Source organism: Lemur catta, chromosome 15 (assembly GCF_020740605.2).
Source record: "Lemur catta isolate mLemCat1 chromosome 15, mLemCat1.pri, whole genome shotgun sequence".
Taxonomy (NCBI): domain Eukaryota; kingdom Metazoa; phylum Chordata; class Mammalia; order Primates; family Lemuridae; genus Lemur; species Lemur catta.
The window spans coordinates 8,002,806-8,023,314 of NC_059142.1; the positions used below are offsets into that span (position 1 = coordinate 8,002,806).

The window sequence follows — 20,509 nt, forward strand, 5'->3', positions numbered from 1 at the left end:
CTCTGAGCAGAGCAGGTGGGCAGCTGGGACAGAGGGGCAGGCAGGGTGCAGGACAACCACCTCAGGTCCTCCTTGTTTAGGGGCTGAGCAGCCGCTGTCTAGAAGCCTCTGCCTCCATCCTGCCTGAGGGGCACAGTGGGAGACGGCAGAGCCCTGCGCTGTGGGAGTGGTGAGCCCTGAGACCCTGGGCGTCACAGTGGCCCTTCCCACCCTGAATCTCTGGCCACCACAGGCGCCTCCCAGGAGCAGAGCAGAGGTGGAGAAGGCAGGCCTGAGTGGCAGTCATAGTTCAGACCCAGAGGCCTGGAGGGGGTGTGGAGATAACTGGCTAGCTAGGGAGGGCAGCCCCAAAGTCCCTGCACCCCATCACTACTCCCCTCTGGGAAGGCTAGAGCCAAAGCCCCAGAGAACTCAGGGCAAAACACCCAGGGCTGGGGACGAGCAAAGCCCCCCAAAGGACAGGCTGGGGGCCCTGTGGGCGGGCAGCAAGGGGGAGGCAGCTGAAGGGAGGGAGCCCCCCACTGTACCGGGGCAGAGGAGAGGGCGCAGGGCCAGGGCGGGGTCCGCAGGGGTCAACAAAGGAAGGGCCACTCGGTGGGGACCAGAGGGTCCCAGCAGGCAAGAAAAGGGTCATTATTGTGCTTATGGACACAGCAGCTCCCTGGCTCCGAGAGAGCGAGCAGGCAGTTTTTAGGCACTAGAAGATTTCCGTGATGCGGTTCTAGGTAAATGACTGAGTCCGAGTAGCCTATTCGGTCAGCCCACTGACTGCACCTGCTGGCCAAGCCAAACCCAGGCGGCTTCGACCAGGCTCAGGCGAGGGTCTCTTGGCTGACGGAACCTGCAGCTGAGTCCCCAGGAGGGGGAAAGGGACTGTGGGGTGGAAGGGAGTTGGTGAAGGTGGTGGGGTGAGAGTGGGGCCTAGCCCCTCCTCGTTCCCCGTTGACTCTTCTGGAAGAGAGAACGATCACTCTAGATCCCAGGTCTGGGCGTGTTGAACCAGGCCATCGGGGCTACGTCCTGGGGTATGGCTTTCTGGGCAAGGGTGGCCCACCCCCACCTCCCACGGAGGGGATGAGGGGAGGGAGAACTGCAAGACTAAAAGCTCCGCTCCTGGCCCCTCCTGGCCCCTCCTGGCCCCTGCCCTGCCCTGCCCCACCCTGCAGCCCCCGCCCTGCCCCGCCGGTCACACGGTCACTTCGGTCTTGCTGGCTGTGTAGCAGGTGTGGTGGCCCGGGATGTAGTGCAGCTGTTCCACCGTGTTGTGTCTGCGCGAGGCGAAGGCGTGGCGCTTGGCTGCCGTCTGGCTCTGGCCCAGGGTGGCGTAGGAGTTATTGGAGGCACTGGGATGGGAGTGCATCTTGGTCATGCGGTAGCGGTCCAGCACGGGTGTGGACACAAAGACGTCCGTGTGCGAGATGGCCCTCGACAGCGACTGCTCGGGGAAGGCCGTCCGCTCCGGGGACAGCAGCGGGTCCTGGGAGTGCAGGCGCTCCGTGGAGAGCAGCTGCTCATCTGACAGGATGCGGTCGTAGGGCATGCCAAACTCATCGGGCAGGCCCCGCTCCGGGGACAGGACCCTGTCCTGGGACATGGCCCTGATGGGCCGGCGGGGTCGTTCCCGTGGCAAGGGCTTCTGCTGTGACATCTGGATGACGTTGAGCGGGAGGGTGCCACGGGCAGCCAGGTCAGGCAGGTGCCGCCGCCTCATGTAGTACTCGTCAGCCTCCTTGTCGGCTGCAGGGGTGAGACACAAAGAGAGAAGGCAAGTGGGGTGACATGGAAGCCAGGATTCAGGGAGAACCCTGCACCCCTCGCACTCCACCACAGACCTGTAAATCTCCTGGGACAATTGGCCAAACCCCTTTAGTTATGGATTAGGGCATGGAGGCTCAGAGAGGTGAAGGCAGCGCTTCCCTACCAGATGTGCAAACCAACCCCCAGAGGCTTGTTAAGTGCAGATTCTGATTCAGCGCATCTGGGGTGGGCCCAAGAGCGTGCATCTCTAACAAGGTGACAGGTGATGCTCATGCACCCCGTCCACGGACCACCTTGAGTAGCAAGGGGTTAAGGGGCACCCTGAAGGTCCCTGGAGAGTTCGTGGCAGAGTTGCTGGCAAATCTGACTCCCTGAACTCCATGGTCCTGAAACAGAATGCTCCCTGTCTTGCCAAAGCACCCATGTAGCAGTTTCCCAATAGGGCCAGAGCCTCACTCTATGAAAGCTGGGTCGCAGAACCAGCTGCCTGCTAGAATAAAGATGCTCCAACTAGGAGGCACTTGTGAAAATGCTTAGCCAGTAACTTAGGAACATAGTAACACTTTCTCTGGAGTAACAGCCAATGCACAGAAGCCAATACACGACAACCAGCCCCCACAGAGCCTCATAACCAGCCTACATATATTCTGCCTGCGCCCACAGCACGAGCAGGCTGGAACAGTCCTATATGTGTACCTCATTCGGAGGCCCCACCCTCCACTCCGTCCAGTAATCCCTCCCAAGCTCACACTGCCTTCTGTACCCTTGAACTTACCCAGAACTTGCATGTTACACACATACCTGCATTGCCCAAGATTCAGGAATGAGGCCTCCTATTGATGGCCGTCTAGAGCCCTGCAAAGTGTGGGAATGCTGTCTGCTGCTTGTTTGGCCCAGATGGTCTGGTGATGGGTATCCTGTCTCCTGAGCCACATTCCCTCACCCAGAGCATCTGTCAGATTCCTCAGGTTATCAGAGATGCCAACATCTAGCCATAGAGATTCAACACTCCACCATGAAGGTGGCTGATGTAGACTTGGGCTGAACTTCTGCCAGGGTAGGTTACTCTGTAGCTTCAAGCAAATGCTTGGCCCTAGGGCTCCAACAGCGGCTGGGTGGTCATCAAAAGAGACTCGTGGGGAAATGGGAAGAGAAGGTCCAAGGGTCAGAAAGCCAGGAAAGACGAGAAAGTCCCTCAACATACTTTCTTGAAATTTGAGTGTCTTAAACCCATCAATTCCCAGAGCCTCCCCAGACTCACATGGTAGAGCTGTGACCAGTGGGTACACTGGATTGGAATGATGAAATGGGCTGTGTGTGCGGGAAGGGGAGAGTCTCAGGTCCTCAAGACAGTGTTGACCAGGTTAGGGAGGGACCTGGTTTGTCGATCTCTAGCAGGAGTCTCAGAGAAAGCTCTGGGCATTGCTACCTCAGTTCCAAGACAGGATATAGAGCAAGGAAGGCCCATGGTTTGAAGAAGGCAGGTGGGTTATGGGGCTGGAGAAAGGCTTCTTTTGGCATGAGTTGAAATGTTGTCTCATAGGGGAATGTGGATCTGAGGATTCTATGGCCTCTGACTATGAAAAGAAAGGCCTCAGGCCATAAAGAACAAAAGCAAGGGGCTTGTTTGTTCTCTTCTTCCACCCTACAACTCCTTCTTTGTTCTTGGGATTCCACACTTGACCCCTGGCTTATGGGCCAAGAAAGTGAGACACAGGAGGGTGTGCTGGAGGCCCCAAAGACAAACCCCAAACTTCCCAGGGGAATCTGGCTTACTTAGCCTCTTCAGAGAGGAGTACTTGGTGGGGTTGGTCTTCACTGCAGACTCGTAGGATGGGGGCAGGTGGGCCAAGTTCTGGAAAGAGCGGGAGAAGGAGAGGTCATAGGGCTCGGTGGCCGACGTCAGGATGTTGTTCATCCGTGGCTTCTCTGCAAGAAAAGGGAGGGATGCATTCTGTTAGTGGGGACCAAGGCTGAGGCAGGCACGAGGGAAGGGTCCAGGTTCTATTCCTCCGCTTTCTGCCTCATCCCTGACTACAGCCTTCCTCCTGCTTTCCTGGCCCTCTGTGCTAGGACACAGGGGGTGCTTGACTCAGTTTCCCTCATGCTCAGTTCCAGTTATCCACAAGCCTGGGGGCAGGTGTTGCTTTGGCTGCCAGCAGCGACCATGACAGTTGATATGGTTTGGATGTGTGCCCCCTCCAAATCTCATGTTGAAATTTCATCCCCAGAGTTGAATGTGGGGCCTGACCGGAAGTGTTTGGGTCCTGGGGGTGGACCCCTCATGAAAGGCGTGGTGCCCTCCCCATGATACTGAGTTCTCTCTTCATTGGCTCACACGAGAGCTGGTTGTTTAAAAGAGCCTGGCACCTCCTCCCTCTCTTTGGTCCTTCTCTCCCCATGTGACACGCCTGCTCGCCCTTCCCCTTCTGTCTGGACTGGAAGCTCCCTGAAGCCCTCGCCAGAAGCAGATGCTGGCACCACGCTTCTTGTACAGCCCGCAGAACCGTGAGCCAAATAAACCGCTTCTCTTGATAAGCTGCCCAGCCCCAGGTATTTCTTTATAGCAGCACAGAACAGACTCCTGCAGCAGTTTGCCACTCTGGGAAGGGGAGATGTGACTCTGAGTGGAAGGAGAAGGTTCTTTCTCCTGGTACAACACCGGGTTGTCTGGTGAAAATGGGAGCCTGACGGGACTCGGGGGTGTCCTAAAGTCATCTCCTGTGTTAAGGGGCTGTCCCTGTCCTAACAGCTCTCAGGCTTAGAAAAGTCAGAGCTGGAGGAGATGGGGTGGCTCATCTTGTCTACGTACCCACCGGCTCCAGGACCCAGCTCCACCGAGACCCCAACCCCTGCTCCATCCGCACGTCATCGTCATCCCACCTCTCACGTAGTCCCTCCCACCTTGGGACTCCTACACCAGACAAGCCACCAGGAGCCACACAGCCAATTTATTATACTTTAATTCCTTCTCTGAAGCCCCCCCTTTAGCCACCTCTAAGCCTCTGGAGGGCGGAATGCAGGCAAAAATGCACAGCACATCCTTCCTTTCTCCCTGCTCCCCAAGACAGGGCCTTGGATGCCGGACTCTGAAGAGAAAGGAAGGAGGGTTGTTCACTGCCAGACCTGGGAGACAGAGGGGAAGGAGAGGGGAGAGGGAAATGAAGGGACTGACTGGTGGGGAACAGGCAGGGTGAGCTGGGCTCAGGGCAGACCAGGAGTAAGGCAGGAGAGGGGAGGGGAGTGCAGGGCAGGTGAGGGAGGGGCAGTGAGGATGGGGACAGAAAGGAATGGAGATACTGGCAGGAAGTCCAGCATGCCTCAGTGCTTCACCAACTGGAGGAGGAGCTGCCACAGTGGGGGGACAATAAGTGGTTGCTGGGGAAACGGTGGTACCATTCCCAGAATCAGGTGGCTAGGAGGCTAGGAGGCCTAGCAGCATCATCCCTCCATCCTCTTGGGTTTGAGACACTTCGAGGCCAAAGAAGTTCTGAGAAGGGGCAGGCCCGACCTTGGGCAAATGTGCTGCAGGACCGTGGCTTCCCGTGCCTCTCGACAGAAAGTGCCAACCCATGGCAAGCAGGAATTCTGTGGGCCTTGGGAGAGAGAGGAGCCATCTCAGGCCTTGTCCAAGGGCAGCCCCACATGCAGGAGACTCCTGGCTTCTTTGTCCCTTCCTGCCTGCGTTGTCACCCCAACACTGGGGATGGAGCCAGGGGACCTCAGCCAATGCGCTGGTGCTCACACCAGCTCGGTACTCATGTGAGGGGGTGGGGGATGCTGTCCATCCCCGAGAGATCAGAACATGCTGTACAGAAGGAGCCTCCCTGTCGTGGATCAGGACAGATGCCAGGAAGTGGAGTGGGCAGGAACCTAGGAGCGCTCCTCCCCAGAGCAGGTACTAGCCACTCTGCCCTTAGCCCTTGTGTCTTCACTTTGGCCACGCTGGAGAGGAGTGAGCTTCCCTCTGCCCGTTGGCATCATAATCCCTCTGAGGGCATCACTCAACTTACCGACTTCCAAATGCAATATTTCTGGGCACTGATGCTCCACCACTGTGCTCCAAAGCATGTCATGGAGCCAGGGCTCTTCCTTGCCTCCTGCCTCCACCGTGATAGCCCCCCATGCCCCCCCACTACTGGAATGCCTCCCTTCCTCTTCCTCTATCAAGGTCCCCCCTTACTCAAGGTTTCCACTGTGGCAATGTCGTATCTTGATATCTGTTCTTCTAGTCTGTATCGCTCTTCTAGTCAGTTCCACCCAGTTTGGTATCTAACTGACCTCAAATAATTTGACTTGAGTTGGGCTTGTCGATTTCCAAAGCTTGCAATTTCCTTGAAAGCAGAGCCTTGCTTGCCAGTTTTTGTGATGCCTTCATAATGCTTGGCCCAAATTATAAGGATCCAATTAATGCTCCTCAAAGAGCATTAAGCAGACACAGGCCCACTCCTCTCTTAAGAGGTGCTCTGCCACCTCTGGGGAAAAGTCTAACATCCAAGAAAGGAATGCAGAGGCCACTCTGCTCCCACTGCCCTGTGCACTGCTCCCTGGCAGGGACGGGGTCCCCTCCACTCCCATCTCCTTGCACCAGTTGGAAGAGAGAAGGCAGGAAGACAAGGAGGGAAGAATGGATCCTCCTTTTGTATTCAGGAGTCTGTGCCTGAGTTGGCTCCTTCTGGGGAAAAATCAGCTCGGTGCTTGTTCTTTGAGGATGTGGCTGAGCAAGTGGGAGCTCTCTGCGCTTGCCTTTTCGGCTCCTCTTCCTGCTGCTGCTTGCTCACCAAGGGCATCCCCCGGCTCCCTGCCTTCGCCTTCTGCTTCTCCCTCCCCGCACTCCTGCACAGATTGCCCCGCTCCCGAGGCTTCTGCTACTCCTCCAAAGCTGCACTTACATTTTCAGCTCTCCCCTCCCTCCAGGCTGCATTTCTACACTCCAAACTGCCCGTCAAATAATTTTTCTTGCACATCCTATGGTCATATCAAATTCCAGGTGTCCAGATCCAAGCTTGCCATCCCCTGTTCCACACTGGCCATTTCCCTGATTCCTTAGATTGTGTTAATAGACCCCCCCCCATTCTTCTAATCAATCTCATAATGGCTCTCATCAGCCATATTCAGTGAGTAATGAAGCTTTCCCAACACTTTCTTCAAAATGTTTCGTATCTCAGCCCTCCTTCTGTTCCCACTGTCAACATCACCACTGGTAACAGCTTCTTTTAACTGATCTCTCCAATTTCTCCCGGTTCTAATTTTTCTTAGACCCACAACCTGACACATCTGATTATACTGTTGCTTTCATCACATTTCTACCAGGAACGTAGCACATCAAAATATTCCAGTCTCCTCTTCCTAATTACGATCCCTCTCCACCTCGGTGCCGAGACGCAGCGTAATCTGACACGACAGTGGTAGGTCTCCCTCCCAGGTGGGCTGCAGAATTTATCTTTGTTTTGAGTTTCTTTCTCGCTAAAACTTTAATGATGTTTTCACTTTTTCAGAGCAAAGAGACAAAAATGACTGATAGTTCTCCATTTACATGGCTGTCTTATGTTCTATCGAGTTTGAAGCAGGTACCAAAAATAGTTTTTCTCTGTTAAGTTGTGATGTGGTGGGAGGATGTTACAACCTAAGAGGGAAGCATGGTTTTGTAACCCTTTGGCACTACGCTAACACTCCTCTGCTGGGCAACTTCCAGCCTCGTCCCCTGCCAAGAGGCTAAAGCCCAAATCAGCTTTGACTTTTATCAAATCTTAATTATTTTGGAGAGGATTGATATAGTTTAACCACATCTCATGTCCTTTGTAAATGATACCATAAGTAGCTTTGAGAAACGGAGAGTGTTACACTCCTTGTTGCGGACATGTGGAATTTATGATTGCAAAAAGTGATGTGGATTGTGAGTAGAAATTGGTCAAGAAATGTTCCAGGTCCTTTCCTTTCTGGGCAGAAGATCACTCTGATATCAGAGACAGAAACACCAAGGGGAAAACAGTCTAAAAGTGACAGAGAAGCATTGTGGCCCTGGGGGTAGGGTGGGGGGTTGCACATGGCTCCTCACACCTCCTTAGCTTCAGTGAGTCAATGGCCATGTGTTTGATGCCTGGTTGGCATCAGTAGGTAGAATGGCACCACTGGGAATGAGGGTGGAATGCAGAGTGCTCTTAATCATCTCTCACCATGTGGAGGGATCTGGGTAGCACTGGTGAAAATCGGATGGTTAGACTGATGATCACCTGAAAATCATAGAAAAGAAAATTGTAAAGAAGAGTTCAGGCATTCCACTGTCTCTCCAACATAAAAACATCTCTCTTTACCTCTCATGTGCTTCTCTGGATCAAAAGAAGCATGTCTAAGAAAGGCAGAGATCATTGCATTAGGCTTAAAGAAACTTCCCCTGCTGTTTCTGTCTCTCTCATTCTGCAGCGGGGCTTCCTCTGTCACCATGGTGACCCACCCACATCCGTGATCTGGCTGACTGGCCACAGAGGCTTTGTAGGGGTCAGGGGCGGCGGGGGATGGGGGTGCGGAGTGCAGGAGAAAAGGGCGGAGAAAAGTCTGCATATAGGGGGTGGAGAACTGGGCAGGGAAAGTAGATTCTTTCTGTGGTGGTGGTGGGGTATTAGGGTGTGGTTAACCAGAAAAAGGATGCCTTGACTTGGGAGCTTATACTTTATGGGGCTTTGATTTGTCCTGGGTTCACTGCCTGAGGTCAGGAGTCCTGGATTCTAGGCTCTGTCCTACCTTTAAATGACACAGCCTAATAGTTCAAAAGCATTTCCTTTATTAATAATGCAAAAGCCCACTTTGATTGAATGATCCCCCAAATTAATATAGTCACAGTTACCAAAGCCTAGAGTGCAAGACATTCCAATGACTTCTAACATTGTTTGGATGAAGATTTGGGTTACCACTACAGTACACTCCAGCATTACATTATTGCTTCAACTCAACATTGTATTCTTGTTTTTTATTTGTGCATAGGTCTGATTTCAACTAAAGCAAGGGAAAGAGGAAAGGCATGAGGTCTTCCCTTTAGTTTACCTAAACCATGGATTACAGCTCTGTCCTCCTTGCGAGGCTGCAATATCTGTGTCCATCTCCTTACATCTTACTGAAAGCATCTTTCCTGGCTTTGGCGTTATACTCTCTGGCTACTCATTCCCTGGCTCCTTCACTCTATCCCATCTCCTCTTCTATTCTCTAAATACCAGGGCTCCATAAGGCTCAGGTGTCTTTGTGAAGATTTCAGTTCTACTCCAGGGCTTCCACCCTCTTGCCCAAATAGATGGTTTCCAAATCTATACTTGCAACCTGAGGTCCATCTGATCTGTAGGGTTAGATTTTATGATAGATTGTCTATGGACATCCCCTTGAGATTCTTGCCCCTAAACCATTAAATACCAAAGTGCGCTTGTCATTTTGTTCTCCAACATCAGGCCTCTGTCCATGGTACTAATGTTCCATGGCTTGGAACACGAAATTCAGTCATCTTCGCCATTTCCCTCCTTTCACCCTCCATATCCAGTGGGTCCCGAAGTCCTCCTCCTGTGGCCGTCTCCTAATCCAGGCCCACAGTGTATCTTTCTGTCAAGATTTATTTTAGCTTTAGGCTCTGGCCACTTCCAAGGCAAATCATCCCGTGTACTCCTACCAGATACTGTCTCCATACCCCTGAGTGCGGCCCCTCGACCAAATCCAAACTTCACAGAACAAATCCCTTTGTCAAAATCCCTTTATTAAATGGATTTGTTCTGTAGATTTTGGATTTGGTCAAGAGGCCACACTCAAGGATCCAGAAGGCCACATGCGGCCCCCAGGCTGTAGGTTCCCCACCCCAACGAGGATGCTGTCCCTTCTCAAGATAGCTTGAGTCATAGCCAGGGAAGAAACTGTTCGCCAAAGGCTGCATGGATTCTACACCAGATCTGAATTTAAGCCAGAAGAGAGAACCCAGAACAGGATGTAAAGGACAGATTTTTTTTTTCTTTCTTGTCCTCCAGAGGCAAGGAGAAAACCAATTTCAATTTTTTTTTCTTTTTGTTTGTTTGTTTGGTTGGTTTTTAAGAAATACGGCAATATCACAGAGGCAGATGCAAGAAATAGGAGAAACCCTGGTTGAATGATGGAGAGAGGCAGTTAGTGAGAAGCACTTCTAGTTTTCTGTCTCAGAGCCTCTGCGTCACCAGGAAAGTGTTATGTAGAATTCAAATTCCATTCTAATTGCTGATAACAAATTATGCCCCATGTCCTGTGCTAAATACCTTCACGTGCTTTTTAAAAAAAGGAGTCCTCACAATGGTCTTTATTTAAATGGGGATTGGAGTGCAGAGGAGTGAATATATTTTATTGGCCTGCCATTTTCCAGACACTGTATAAAACCCTTTAAATACCTTAACTGAAATCTTTATTGTAGTTTTTTTTTTTTAACAGATGAGGTCACTAACGGAATAAATGTCTCAAATTTATAAGTGCAGTACTTTCCTTTTGTTTAATCTCACTTAAATTGTTTTAATCAACATTTAAGTTTTTCCTACCTTGTAATTAAGGAGAAAATTTTACAATTAGCTATAAAAATGAAAACTAAAACTGCCCTAAAATAACCACTGTGACATTTTGTTGTCTTTCCTTTTATTCCTCTCTCCCCAAAAATGACTGTGTGTTCTTACATACACCCACACCCCCCACAAACATATGCACTTACTATCACAACGAATAATCTTGTGTGTCATTCTGCACACAGATTGCAGTTCTTACAATGGATTAAACATGGTGAGTTGATCCTCACACTTGTGCAGATGACAATTGTGTATTATTCTGTGCAGCATTTTTATGGTAGCAAGAACTAGGAAACCAGCTAAATGCACATACATATATGTACACATACATACAGATAAAAAATATCTAGTTTCCCTATATGTGAGCATGCTGCACATACTACTTTAATCTTTTTTTATACTTAATGAACACCGTATCATGAATATATTTTCATGTTTTGAAATATTCTTTGAAACATTGTATATGGTTTCACATAATCTTTCTATAGAATATTCCATATGTCTATATATCATTTAAGCATAACATATTTAAGCATATTTAAGCACTCCCCTATTGTTTGGTATTTAGATTGTTTACAAGTTTAATAATGTTATATCAAACAACCTTGAACACAAATCTTTGGCCATATTTCATTTCCTTAGGCTAATAACTAAAAGCATCATTTCTAGGTCAACACATTGTCAATTGTCTAGCAATGTAACAAAGCAGATTGATAAACTTCCTCATATTGAACCATTCATTTATTCCTGGGAAATATCTTATTTGATTCTTGTGTCTTATTATTTCATTACAACACTGTATTCTATTTGCTTATATTTTATATATATTCATAAAGAAAATTAGGATTTCTTTGTGCTAACACTGTCAACATTTTGTAACAAGATAATGATTTTGTAAAGCCAAGTGAATAACATTCCATCTTTTTGTATGCCTTGAACCTATTAATATAGCATATGAAATGTCTGTTCTTTGGAAGTTTGAAGGAATGCAATAATAAAATGTGTGGTGTATTTTGGGGGGTTCCTCTATTAGCACAGTGTTAGAGGCTTGGCTTGTGTTATTTCATTGACTGCACAATGAGTTCACCAATTTACAGATAAGGAAACTGAACTTTGGAGAGGTTGAATATTTTGCCCACTGTTACATAGCTAGCAGGTGAAGCTGGACTACAAACCCAGGCAGGCTAGAGCTATAGCCCACATTTTTAACTGTTACATATACTTCATTCTCATACTTGGTAACACAATATTTGCATATAAAGCTTTCTAATTTTAAATTCAATTTTTAATTTCTATTTTTCATTGAAAAACATCCATTGGACATTTTACACTTTATTGGCTTAAAAATGTAATACCCCTCCCAAAAATCCCCGTGTGTGAAGTCATATATCTTTTCTTGTTCTTAATTTTCTGTGTCAATGTTTTCTGGATTAGCAATCTATTCATACTATTATTCATTTTCTAAGAGCTACCTCTTATACATATCAGTTCTGCTATTTCTTTTATCTTCAAATCATTATTTTATGCTTTTGAATTTGTTAATTCCTGCCTCCTAATTTTCTTTGGTTTGGTTTGCTATTGTTTTCTAATTTCTTGGCTTGAATCTTTAGTCCATTTATTTTCACTCTTTTCTGTTAGTAATATAATGTCTTTCGCTATGAATTTATCTCTGGCACTATTCCATGAGCATGAATACACAGTGTTCTTACTGTTGTTATGTCCTAAATGATCTGTAATTGTAGCCTTGATTTCCTCTCTGACCCAATGGTTATTTAGTAGAGTGTTGTTAAATTTCAAAGTGTTTGGGTTTGTTGGTTTGAACCTTTGCCATTAATTTTCTGTTTTATTGTACTGTGGTCAGACAGAGCACAAAGCCTGTCCAAGTTCTGCTTTTGGAAACTTACTGAGATTTCCTTTGTGGGCTAATATGCAATCAATTTCTGTAAATATTTTATGAGTATTTAGCAAAAGTATACTTTATTTTTGTTAAGTACGAAATTGACATGTATCTATTAAATCACGTGCATGAAATCCATTATTCAATTTCCCGTATGTCCTAATCCATTCTTTGCCTGCTTGCTCTGTCAAAGACTGAGGGACCTGTGGGAAGCTCTTCCACTGCTCTTGTGTTCCCGTCATTTTCTCTTTGTATTTGTAACAGCACTGGTTTTATATATTTCACAGCTACATTATTCAGCACAAAATCTCATTAGGCTTAAGCATTCTTTGTAGATTGTACCCTTTATTGATATTAAATAACCCTTTCTGTCTCATGTAATGCCTTTTTTGCCCTTAAGTCTGCTTGATCTGATGTTTACATTGCCTTCCCAGCTTCCTTTTTGTTCACATTTGCCTGATAAACTTTTTCTGTTTTATGCTCGTCTCTTGATGAGTGTGTGTGTGTGTGTGTGTGTGTGTGTGTGTGTGTGTGTGTATTTTTAGTCTACCTTGTGTGCTTTGGTACTTTCTTGGTTGTCCAATTAGCTAAAAGTGATTCCTCCCACTCATAAAGTGGTCCTGCCTTCTATTGGAATATCTTCCCTTCCCTGCTCTCGTTGTGCAATATGATCTTGACTCCTTCCATGCAGCCCAAACGCCAGGTGTTACAGCTGGCTTGATCCGAGCCAATTAGAGCTTCTACTACAGAAATTAGGGATCCTTATAAGAGAGAGATTTGGTCTCTCTGTATGGCTGGAACCATGAAACATAAATTAGGTACCTATGGGCAGTCATGTGGGCTTGGAAGAGAGAATGTCAGTTTAGAGACTGCAGCACATTGTATTTTCCAAAAATGGTCACAGTTATATTGCTAGTCTCACATGCTCTTCTTGAACCTTGCCATCCTTCAATTAGATAGAGTGTATCGCCCCACTCCTTGAAACTGGAGGGCCTTTGTGACTGTCTCAGTGAATAGAATAAAGCAGAAGTAGCATTGCGTGCCTTCCAAGGCTAGGTTACAAAAGGTCATATACCTTTCACCTGGCTCTCTCTTTTTTGGCACACTCAACCTTGGGTCCTAGCCACCATGTTGTAGGGAAGCCGAGGCCACATGAAGAGACTACATGTAAGGGCTGATAGCCCCAGCTAAGCTCTGCATTGGCAGCCAGCACCCACTGCTGGATGTGTGAGTGAGCTGGACTTCAGATGACTCTGGCCCACAGCCTTCTAGTCGCTCTAGTTGAAACAAGTGAAACACATATGAACTATCTCCATTGAACCTTGCCCAAATTGCAGATTTCTTTTAAGCAAAATAAATGCTGTCTTTATTGTATCATTTTTTTAAAGTTAAATTTTTATTTTGAAGTAGTTGTAGATTCACATGCAACTATAATAAATAATATAGAAAGATCCTGTGTACTCTTTTACCCAATTTCCCCAGTGGTAATATTTTGCAAAACTACAGTACTGTATCAAAACTAGAATATTGACACTGCTAGTCGAGGTACAGAACATTTCCGTCACCACATGGATTCTTCCTGTGCCCTTTTATAGGTGCACACTCTTCCTTCCTGCACCCACCCCCTCCTTAACCCCTAGCAAATATTAAACTGCTTCTCATTTCTATGATTTTGCCATTTTAATACTGTTATATAAATGGAATCATACAGTATGTAAACTTTGAAATTGGATTTTTCTTTCACCAAGCATAATTCTCTGACCATTCATCCAGGTTGTTGTACATATTAATAGTTCATTATTTTGTATTGCTGAGCAGTAAATATTCCATGGTATGGATGTATCATAGTTTGTTTAACCGTACACCTGTTGAAGGACATATGGCTTGTTTTCAGTTTGGGAATATTATGAATAGAGAGGCTGTAAACACTCATGTGCATGTATTTGTGTCAACATGCATCTTCATATATCTAGTATCTATATATAACTAGGAATGCAATTACTGGGTTGTATGGTAGTTGCATGTTTAATTTTTTTAATAATCTGCCAAACTGTTTTCCAGAGTGACTGTACTATTTTACATTCCCACTAGAAATGAATGATATAATTTATCTATATCCTTGTCAGCATTTGATGTTGTCACTATTTTTTATTTTAGCTATTTGCATCTATGATAGGTGTGTAGTGATATCTCACTGTGGCTTTAATGTGCATTTCCCTAACAGCTACTGATGCTGAATGTCTATTCATGTACAAATTTTTCATCTGTATATCTTCTTCAGTAAAATGTCTCTTCATTACTTTTGCCCATTTTTAAATCAGATTGCATTTTTTCCTGTTAAGTTTGAGGAGTTATTTTTATATCCTAAATACTAGTCCATTGTTGGATATATGGTATGCAAATATTTTTGTCCAGTCTATAACGTGTCTTATCATTCTTTTAGTAGGATCTTTTGCAGAGCAAATGTTTTCATGTTAAGTCCAATTTACTATTTTTTAAAAATTTTATACATTGTGCTTCTGGCGTCAAGTTTAAGAATTTTCTTCCTAGCTCTGCATCCCATAGAATTTCTCCTGTTTTATTCTTAATATTTTATAGTTTTATATTTTACATTTAAATATATAGTACATTTTGAGGTTTTTTAAATATAAGGTAGGAGACTTAGGTTGAGGTTCTTTTTTTTTTCTTATGAATATCCAATTACTCCAGGATCATTTCTTAAAATAGATCTCTTTCCTCCATAAAATTGCTTTTGTACCTTTGTCAAAAAATATGCTGGACATATTTACATGGGTCTGTTTCTGGGTTTTTTATTCTGTTCTGTTTCTCTGCAAGTCTACCCCTCTGCCAGTACCATACAGTTTGGATCATTGCAGCTATATGAGATTTCTTGAATTGAGTACACTGATACCTTCTACTTTATTTTTCTTTTTCAAAATTCTTTTAGCTATTCTACTTCCTTTGCCTTTTCATATAAATTTGAGAATAATATTATCTATATGTACAAAACTTCTCACAGTGATGTTAATAGGAATTGCATTAAATCTGTATATTATTTTGGGGAGAAATAACATCTTTACTCTGTCTGGTTTCCCAATCTATAGGCATGATATGTCTTTCTACTTATATTGTACCATTTTAGTTTCTTCGACATTTATATTTTAAAATGATTTTCTTTGTGGCTACACTAGGGATTATAATACATAACTTATCACAGTCTTCAAAATTAGCTTAATTCCAGTAGAATATAGAAACTTTGCTCCAATATTGCTTCAATGAATCCTCCTCCTTTGCACCATCACTGTCATATAGATTACATCTTTGTGTATATATATGAATGTATACATATATTATACCCAGCAGTACAGTATGAAAGTTATTACTTTATATATTTTTATGTCTTTTTAAAAATTTAGAAGACATAAGAAAAATATTTTTATAGATTCTCTTATATTAACCACATATTTATCATTTCTTCCTGTGGATTTGAGATACGTCATGTTGTCCATTTCCTTTTGGCTTGTGAAGTTTCCTTAGTATTTCTTGTAAGTCAGATCTGCTAGCAAAGAATTTTCTCAGTCTTTGAGAACATCTTTATTTCGCCTTAATTTTTGAACGTTAGATTTGCTAGATATATAATTCTTGGTTGCTGGTTTTTTTTTTTTTTTTTCCTTTGAGTACTGTAACTAGGTCTTCTGACTACCTCTGGCTGCCATTGTTTTGGATGAGAAGTAAGCTGCTAATCATAGCACTGCTCCTCTACACGTGATGAGAAAGAAGGCAATACTCCAAATCCAGGGAGTTCTTTTCGACCGCAGTGGCACAGTTGCCGGAACCCACAGCCTGCCCCATGCTGGTAGAACCTCTGTGCTGACTGATCTGGGAGGAGGGTAGAGCAGCTCTAGGAAAGAATGTCTAGAATTACTAAACCCTCACTGTTCTTACCTGAAGTTCAGCAGTTCAGTTTTTCAAGTATAAATGCTTCTCAGACTGTTGTATACCTTTGGTCAATTTCCAGAGCACTGAAATGGCTGTTTTTATACGTTTTCTCCAGCTTCATAGTTGCTTTATGGGGAGAGAATTTGCTAACTTTCTCACTGGGGCATGACCAGCTTCACTTAGGTTCTTGAGATATCTTCCCCAATCACTCCCCAGCTCCCTATTATTCTGGAAGCCTCAGTGCTCAGTCAAAGAGATGCTGGGGAAGGTGGGGAAGAAAGGGGAGCTCTGGCTGGGTCCTTAGTCCCTGGCTAGCTTAAAAGTGTTTTTAAATCTTTTGGCATCAGTAAAATTTCAAATACATTTTAAGCTGAACATTTTGTATCCAGGGAGAATGAGATCTGTGTCTAGATTTCAGACTCATTCACATATTTTAATAGTTAGAATATTGGCTGAGTCATTCGGTACTGAAGACACCTGCTAGAAGGGTGTAATAAGCTCAAAAGTTCTTTTGCCCTGACATAAAGGGAATTACTTGTTGTCCTAAACTGGCACATTTGCAGAAATAAAAAAAAAGAAAGATTTCATGTAAGTCTGTTTTGGGGCCTTGCCCTAAGTGCAAGCTCAGTGGCTCCCTCTGCCTCTTCCAGGTGTGGGGCAACGATGATTTCATGTGAAGACTACCTTGTGGTCACATCAAAGTAGGCACTGAAGGGTGCCTCTAGGACAGTATTCTCCAAACTGGCTCCAGGGGGCCCTGTGGGTTCCTTGGGGGTGCCTCAAGGGCGACTGTTTAAGAGACTGGGTCTAGGGAATGGAGTGTCAGCACTCTTCCCCACCCCCGCCCCCAACCCTGCCTCACTCAGAGCAGCTTGGTTTCCATCTGTCTTCTGAACTGGGCTTCTACCGAAGATTTCATTTAAAGAAACAGTTCCACTGGTAATAAGTTTAAAATCTATTACCAAAGTCAGCTACTGCACTTTATAGGTAAGAAAAGAGATCCAGAGAAGTGAAGTAACTTGCCCAAAGATCAGAGGGTTGGTGGCAGAGGCAGGACTTTGTCTTAGGTCTCATTTCCTGGGGTTGGATTTTTCATTATCCATCATTGTCTGAAAGCTTACATGCTATTGAAAAAGTCTCTTTTGGGCTTCCCAGGGGTTGCTCCAAGAAGCTGTGTGTTTTCTGGTGGCCATGTACCTCATTGCTTGTCAGTGTACATCTGGGTTCCATGAAATACTTTCTCTGAACTCTGAGAAGTGTGGTTCTGATCAAGTAAGCTTTGGATTCTGCATACTATATACTTCCTCTTGGATATTTACCATGCATGTTTAAGGCTCTGAAAAGTTCAGCCACAAAAATAATTCATTTTCTTAGTTATTTAACTGTGGGGCATTTTTTTTTCACCAATGTGGTCAGAATATAGACAGGAAACACACACATTCATTCGGATATCTTGGGGGGACTTTAACAACGGGATTACATTCAAGGGTGTGAGCAGGATATAGGGAGCCCACAAGAGATAGAGCAGTGCCCTGGGACTAGTAGAAGTGAGATGCTTTATCCAAACTGGGCCTGAGTGTGACAGAAAGGAGTGGCTTCTGGAACCCAGAGGGAGGGAGACCTGTGTATACAGGGCCCTGTGATTTTCGGTTGAGGGACACAGCAAGACAGAAGGCAGCCTAAGAACTAAGGGTCCCAAACTCACCTTCCTTCCTCCCTTTGCTTTCTTTCAGGGATTCCTCATTTATCAAACCCAACCAACAGCCTTGGAACGAGGTCGTGCAGCAGAGCAAACCATAAATGTCAGTGTCTCGGAGCACTTGTGGGGTGGAGACTCGATATGGAAGATCAAATGGAAAACATCCAGGTCAGCTTCACTAACCCACCCTGACCAATGCTACTCTCGTGTGCTCCAGAGATGTCCCATGGGGGTTGGGGCAGATGGAGATGTGGGGTATGTGGGAAGCTGGATGCTGATGTGGAAGACAGAAAAGCAGAATTCATGATGTACAAAGATCAAGACAGCTGACAATTCCCTGATTTTGTCCAGGGCTCCTCTCTGCAAGGATGTGTATGGGTCTATTGTATTTGGCATCCTGTCTCTCTCTGGACTTAACAACTGACCGCCTCTCCACTCCTTCAATTACCAGTCCCCCCCTCCCCCCTTTCCCTCTGAGTGAGTCCTGGATCTTGGCACAGTGCCCAGTCAGGGGCATCAGCCTTCCTGATGGATCGAGTTGGATAACATAACAATTAATTAGTGCTCAGGACTCATTGATCGATATGCTGACAAGACCACAAAGTGACAAAACAATCTCCATTTGAGCTTCAAGGCTGTTTGAAGGAAGCAGAGAAGCAAGGTGGGGTCCCTCTGCCCACTGAGAGCATGTGGACCAGCAGCAGCAGTGAGCAGGTCTCTTAAAACCGGAACTTCCCCCCTCGGCTCTGTGGCTGAAGCTGATGGAGCTGACGGTGAGTTTCCTTGCTGTTGGTACCAGCTTTAACTGCTAAGGTAAGTGGTTGGTTTTCTCTGTGGAACACATAAACTATGTGAATATATGTGTGTGCGTGCATTTACATGTTCATGTGTTGGCTTATGTGTGTGTTTGGAGTGGGGAGGGGATGAAAGAAAAGAAGGGTGATTTGGTGTCTGGCATTCTTCATGGTAATTCAGTGACAGATGTGACAAAAGCAATTTCTGTTTAATGAGTCCAAGGAAAGTTAGGGGTACAAATAATACCCAAAGTTATAAACAATGACTAGATCCATGGGATCCTGAGAGGACAAAACAAAAGTATAATGTGTATATAGATTATAGACTCTCAAGTTCGGGGCCTGAGCACCACACTCTGGAATTGCTATGACGACCTTGGGATTTCCTCCCTGCCTCCAGTCTCTGCCCCTTTGGGTCCATCCTGCACAATCTTGCTCAAATGCTGATGTCATCCTGGCCTTGAGCCAGCAGGTGTCACAAACTACCAATAGGCTAAAATTTAGATGCCTAAGGCTAAAGAATTTTAAAGTCTAGTGTACTTAAGAGGAATTCAGTAAAAAGATGCTGGGCCTTCCTCCTGCCCCATGAATTATGATTTGGGAGATCTGAGACAGGCCCCAGGAATCAGCATTTTAAAAAGCACCGTGGGAGATTCTTCTGCTGGAAACTGGCACACACTTTGAGCAATGCTGCAGATGGAACTGTACTTTCAAAGCTGCCCACGGTTCAGGCTTGTTTCATCTCCCCCAACACACCAGAGACTCACATGGACTGGTTTCCTTCTGCTCTCCCAGCACCATCACCACCTCAGTGCTTGCCTCTGGGACGTCTTCCACCTGGATCATTTCTCTCCTCCTCATTTCACCCAACCTTCCAGTCCTTGAAGATAGAACTCCAGTTTGTTTCATCTCCATGAAGCCATGCTCAGGTCCTCCAATGCAGGATGATGTTCCTGGCCCTTCTGATAATTGGAGAATTTATTACCAATGCCATTTGTTTTTGGTGCTTAATCATATATTGTTTTGCTTTATAACTTCTCTGTCTCATTTGCTCACTTTTTCAAAGGTGATTAAATACTTATGCATGTAATGCTCCTTTCTCCCCAACTATTCATACACTGAATACTTCTGGAGGTTGAGATCAATTACAATGCTTTTGTCTTTACCTTAGCACAATGCTTCCTGGGCTCATTGAAGGTACAGTTTCTTTGAATGATTAATGAATGAATAGATGGATCAAAATGAGCAAGAGGCCATGGTGATAATACTCAATTGCTTATCCTGCTTCCCTTCATCTTGTTTTCTACCTTCTTCCTAAGGCCAAAGTGGCAGATTTTCTGGGCCTGTACCTGGGCTTGTGGGTTGTAATATTGTGCACATATCTGAGTGCCAACTCACACTTGGCACTTCTTCTTGAAGATTAGTTGTCATTCTAATTCATCCCAACCTAACCCTTTTGATCTTGGTGGCATGAAAAATTCCATGTAGAGAGGCAGGCCTGTGAGTCTTGGTGTCAGAAGTGTGATCCCTCCCAGTATGACGGGCTGGTTGCCAATGACATTGTGAGGTCATCGATTCCTGTGCTCCTGTCCACTTTCTGTCCTTTCCTATTTCTCAATCTTGTCCCTCTACTGAGAAGCTCTGACTCAGGGACCCCTTGGAGTTGGGCAGTGAGTGCTCTTTGTCTTGAGAGTTCTCCCTTGAGGGCCCAGCTTTGTGTGAGTTCCTCCCCAGTGGGTCTGCTATGCTTCCCCACTCTGGCAAGGATTTTCATTTTCATTTCTGCCTGAAAAAAAATGGCATCGCATGGGTTGTCATGCCCACGCAGGAAAACAATGTGTCATCTGCCAGATTCACTTAAAAAGAC

At 45.6% G+C, this 20,509-nt stretch overlaps 1 protein-coding gene across 3 annotated transcripts in view; it reads right to left on the reverse strand.

Annotated features, from left to right (window-relative positions):
- Positions 1–611: 611 nt before the first annotated feature.
- The window catches only part of SHISA6 (shisa family member 6), a 281,745-nt gene continuing 261,847 nt past the window's right edge, over positions 612–20,509 (reverse strand). Inside the window, exons 4-6 of one of the 3 annotated variants that reach the window (XM_045527162.1) lie at positions 7,935–7,991; positions 3,535–3,687; positions 612–1,737 (exon numbers count right to left, since the gene is read on the reverse strand). In XM_045527162.1, coding sequence (XP_045383118.1) covers positions 1,187–1,737; positions 3,535–3,687; positions 7,935–7,991 — 761 coding nt within the window. In that variant the 3' untranslated portion in view covers positions 612–1,186. The remainder of the gene's footprint in view (positions 1,738–3,534; positions 3,688–7,934; positions 7,992–20,509) is intronic. The other 2 variants (XM_045527164.1, XM_045527163.1) reach the window with 2 other exon arrangements.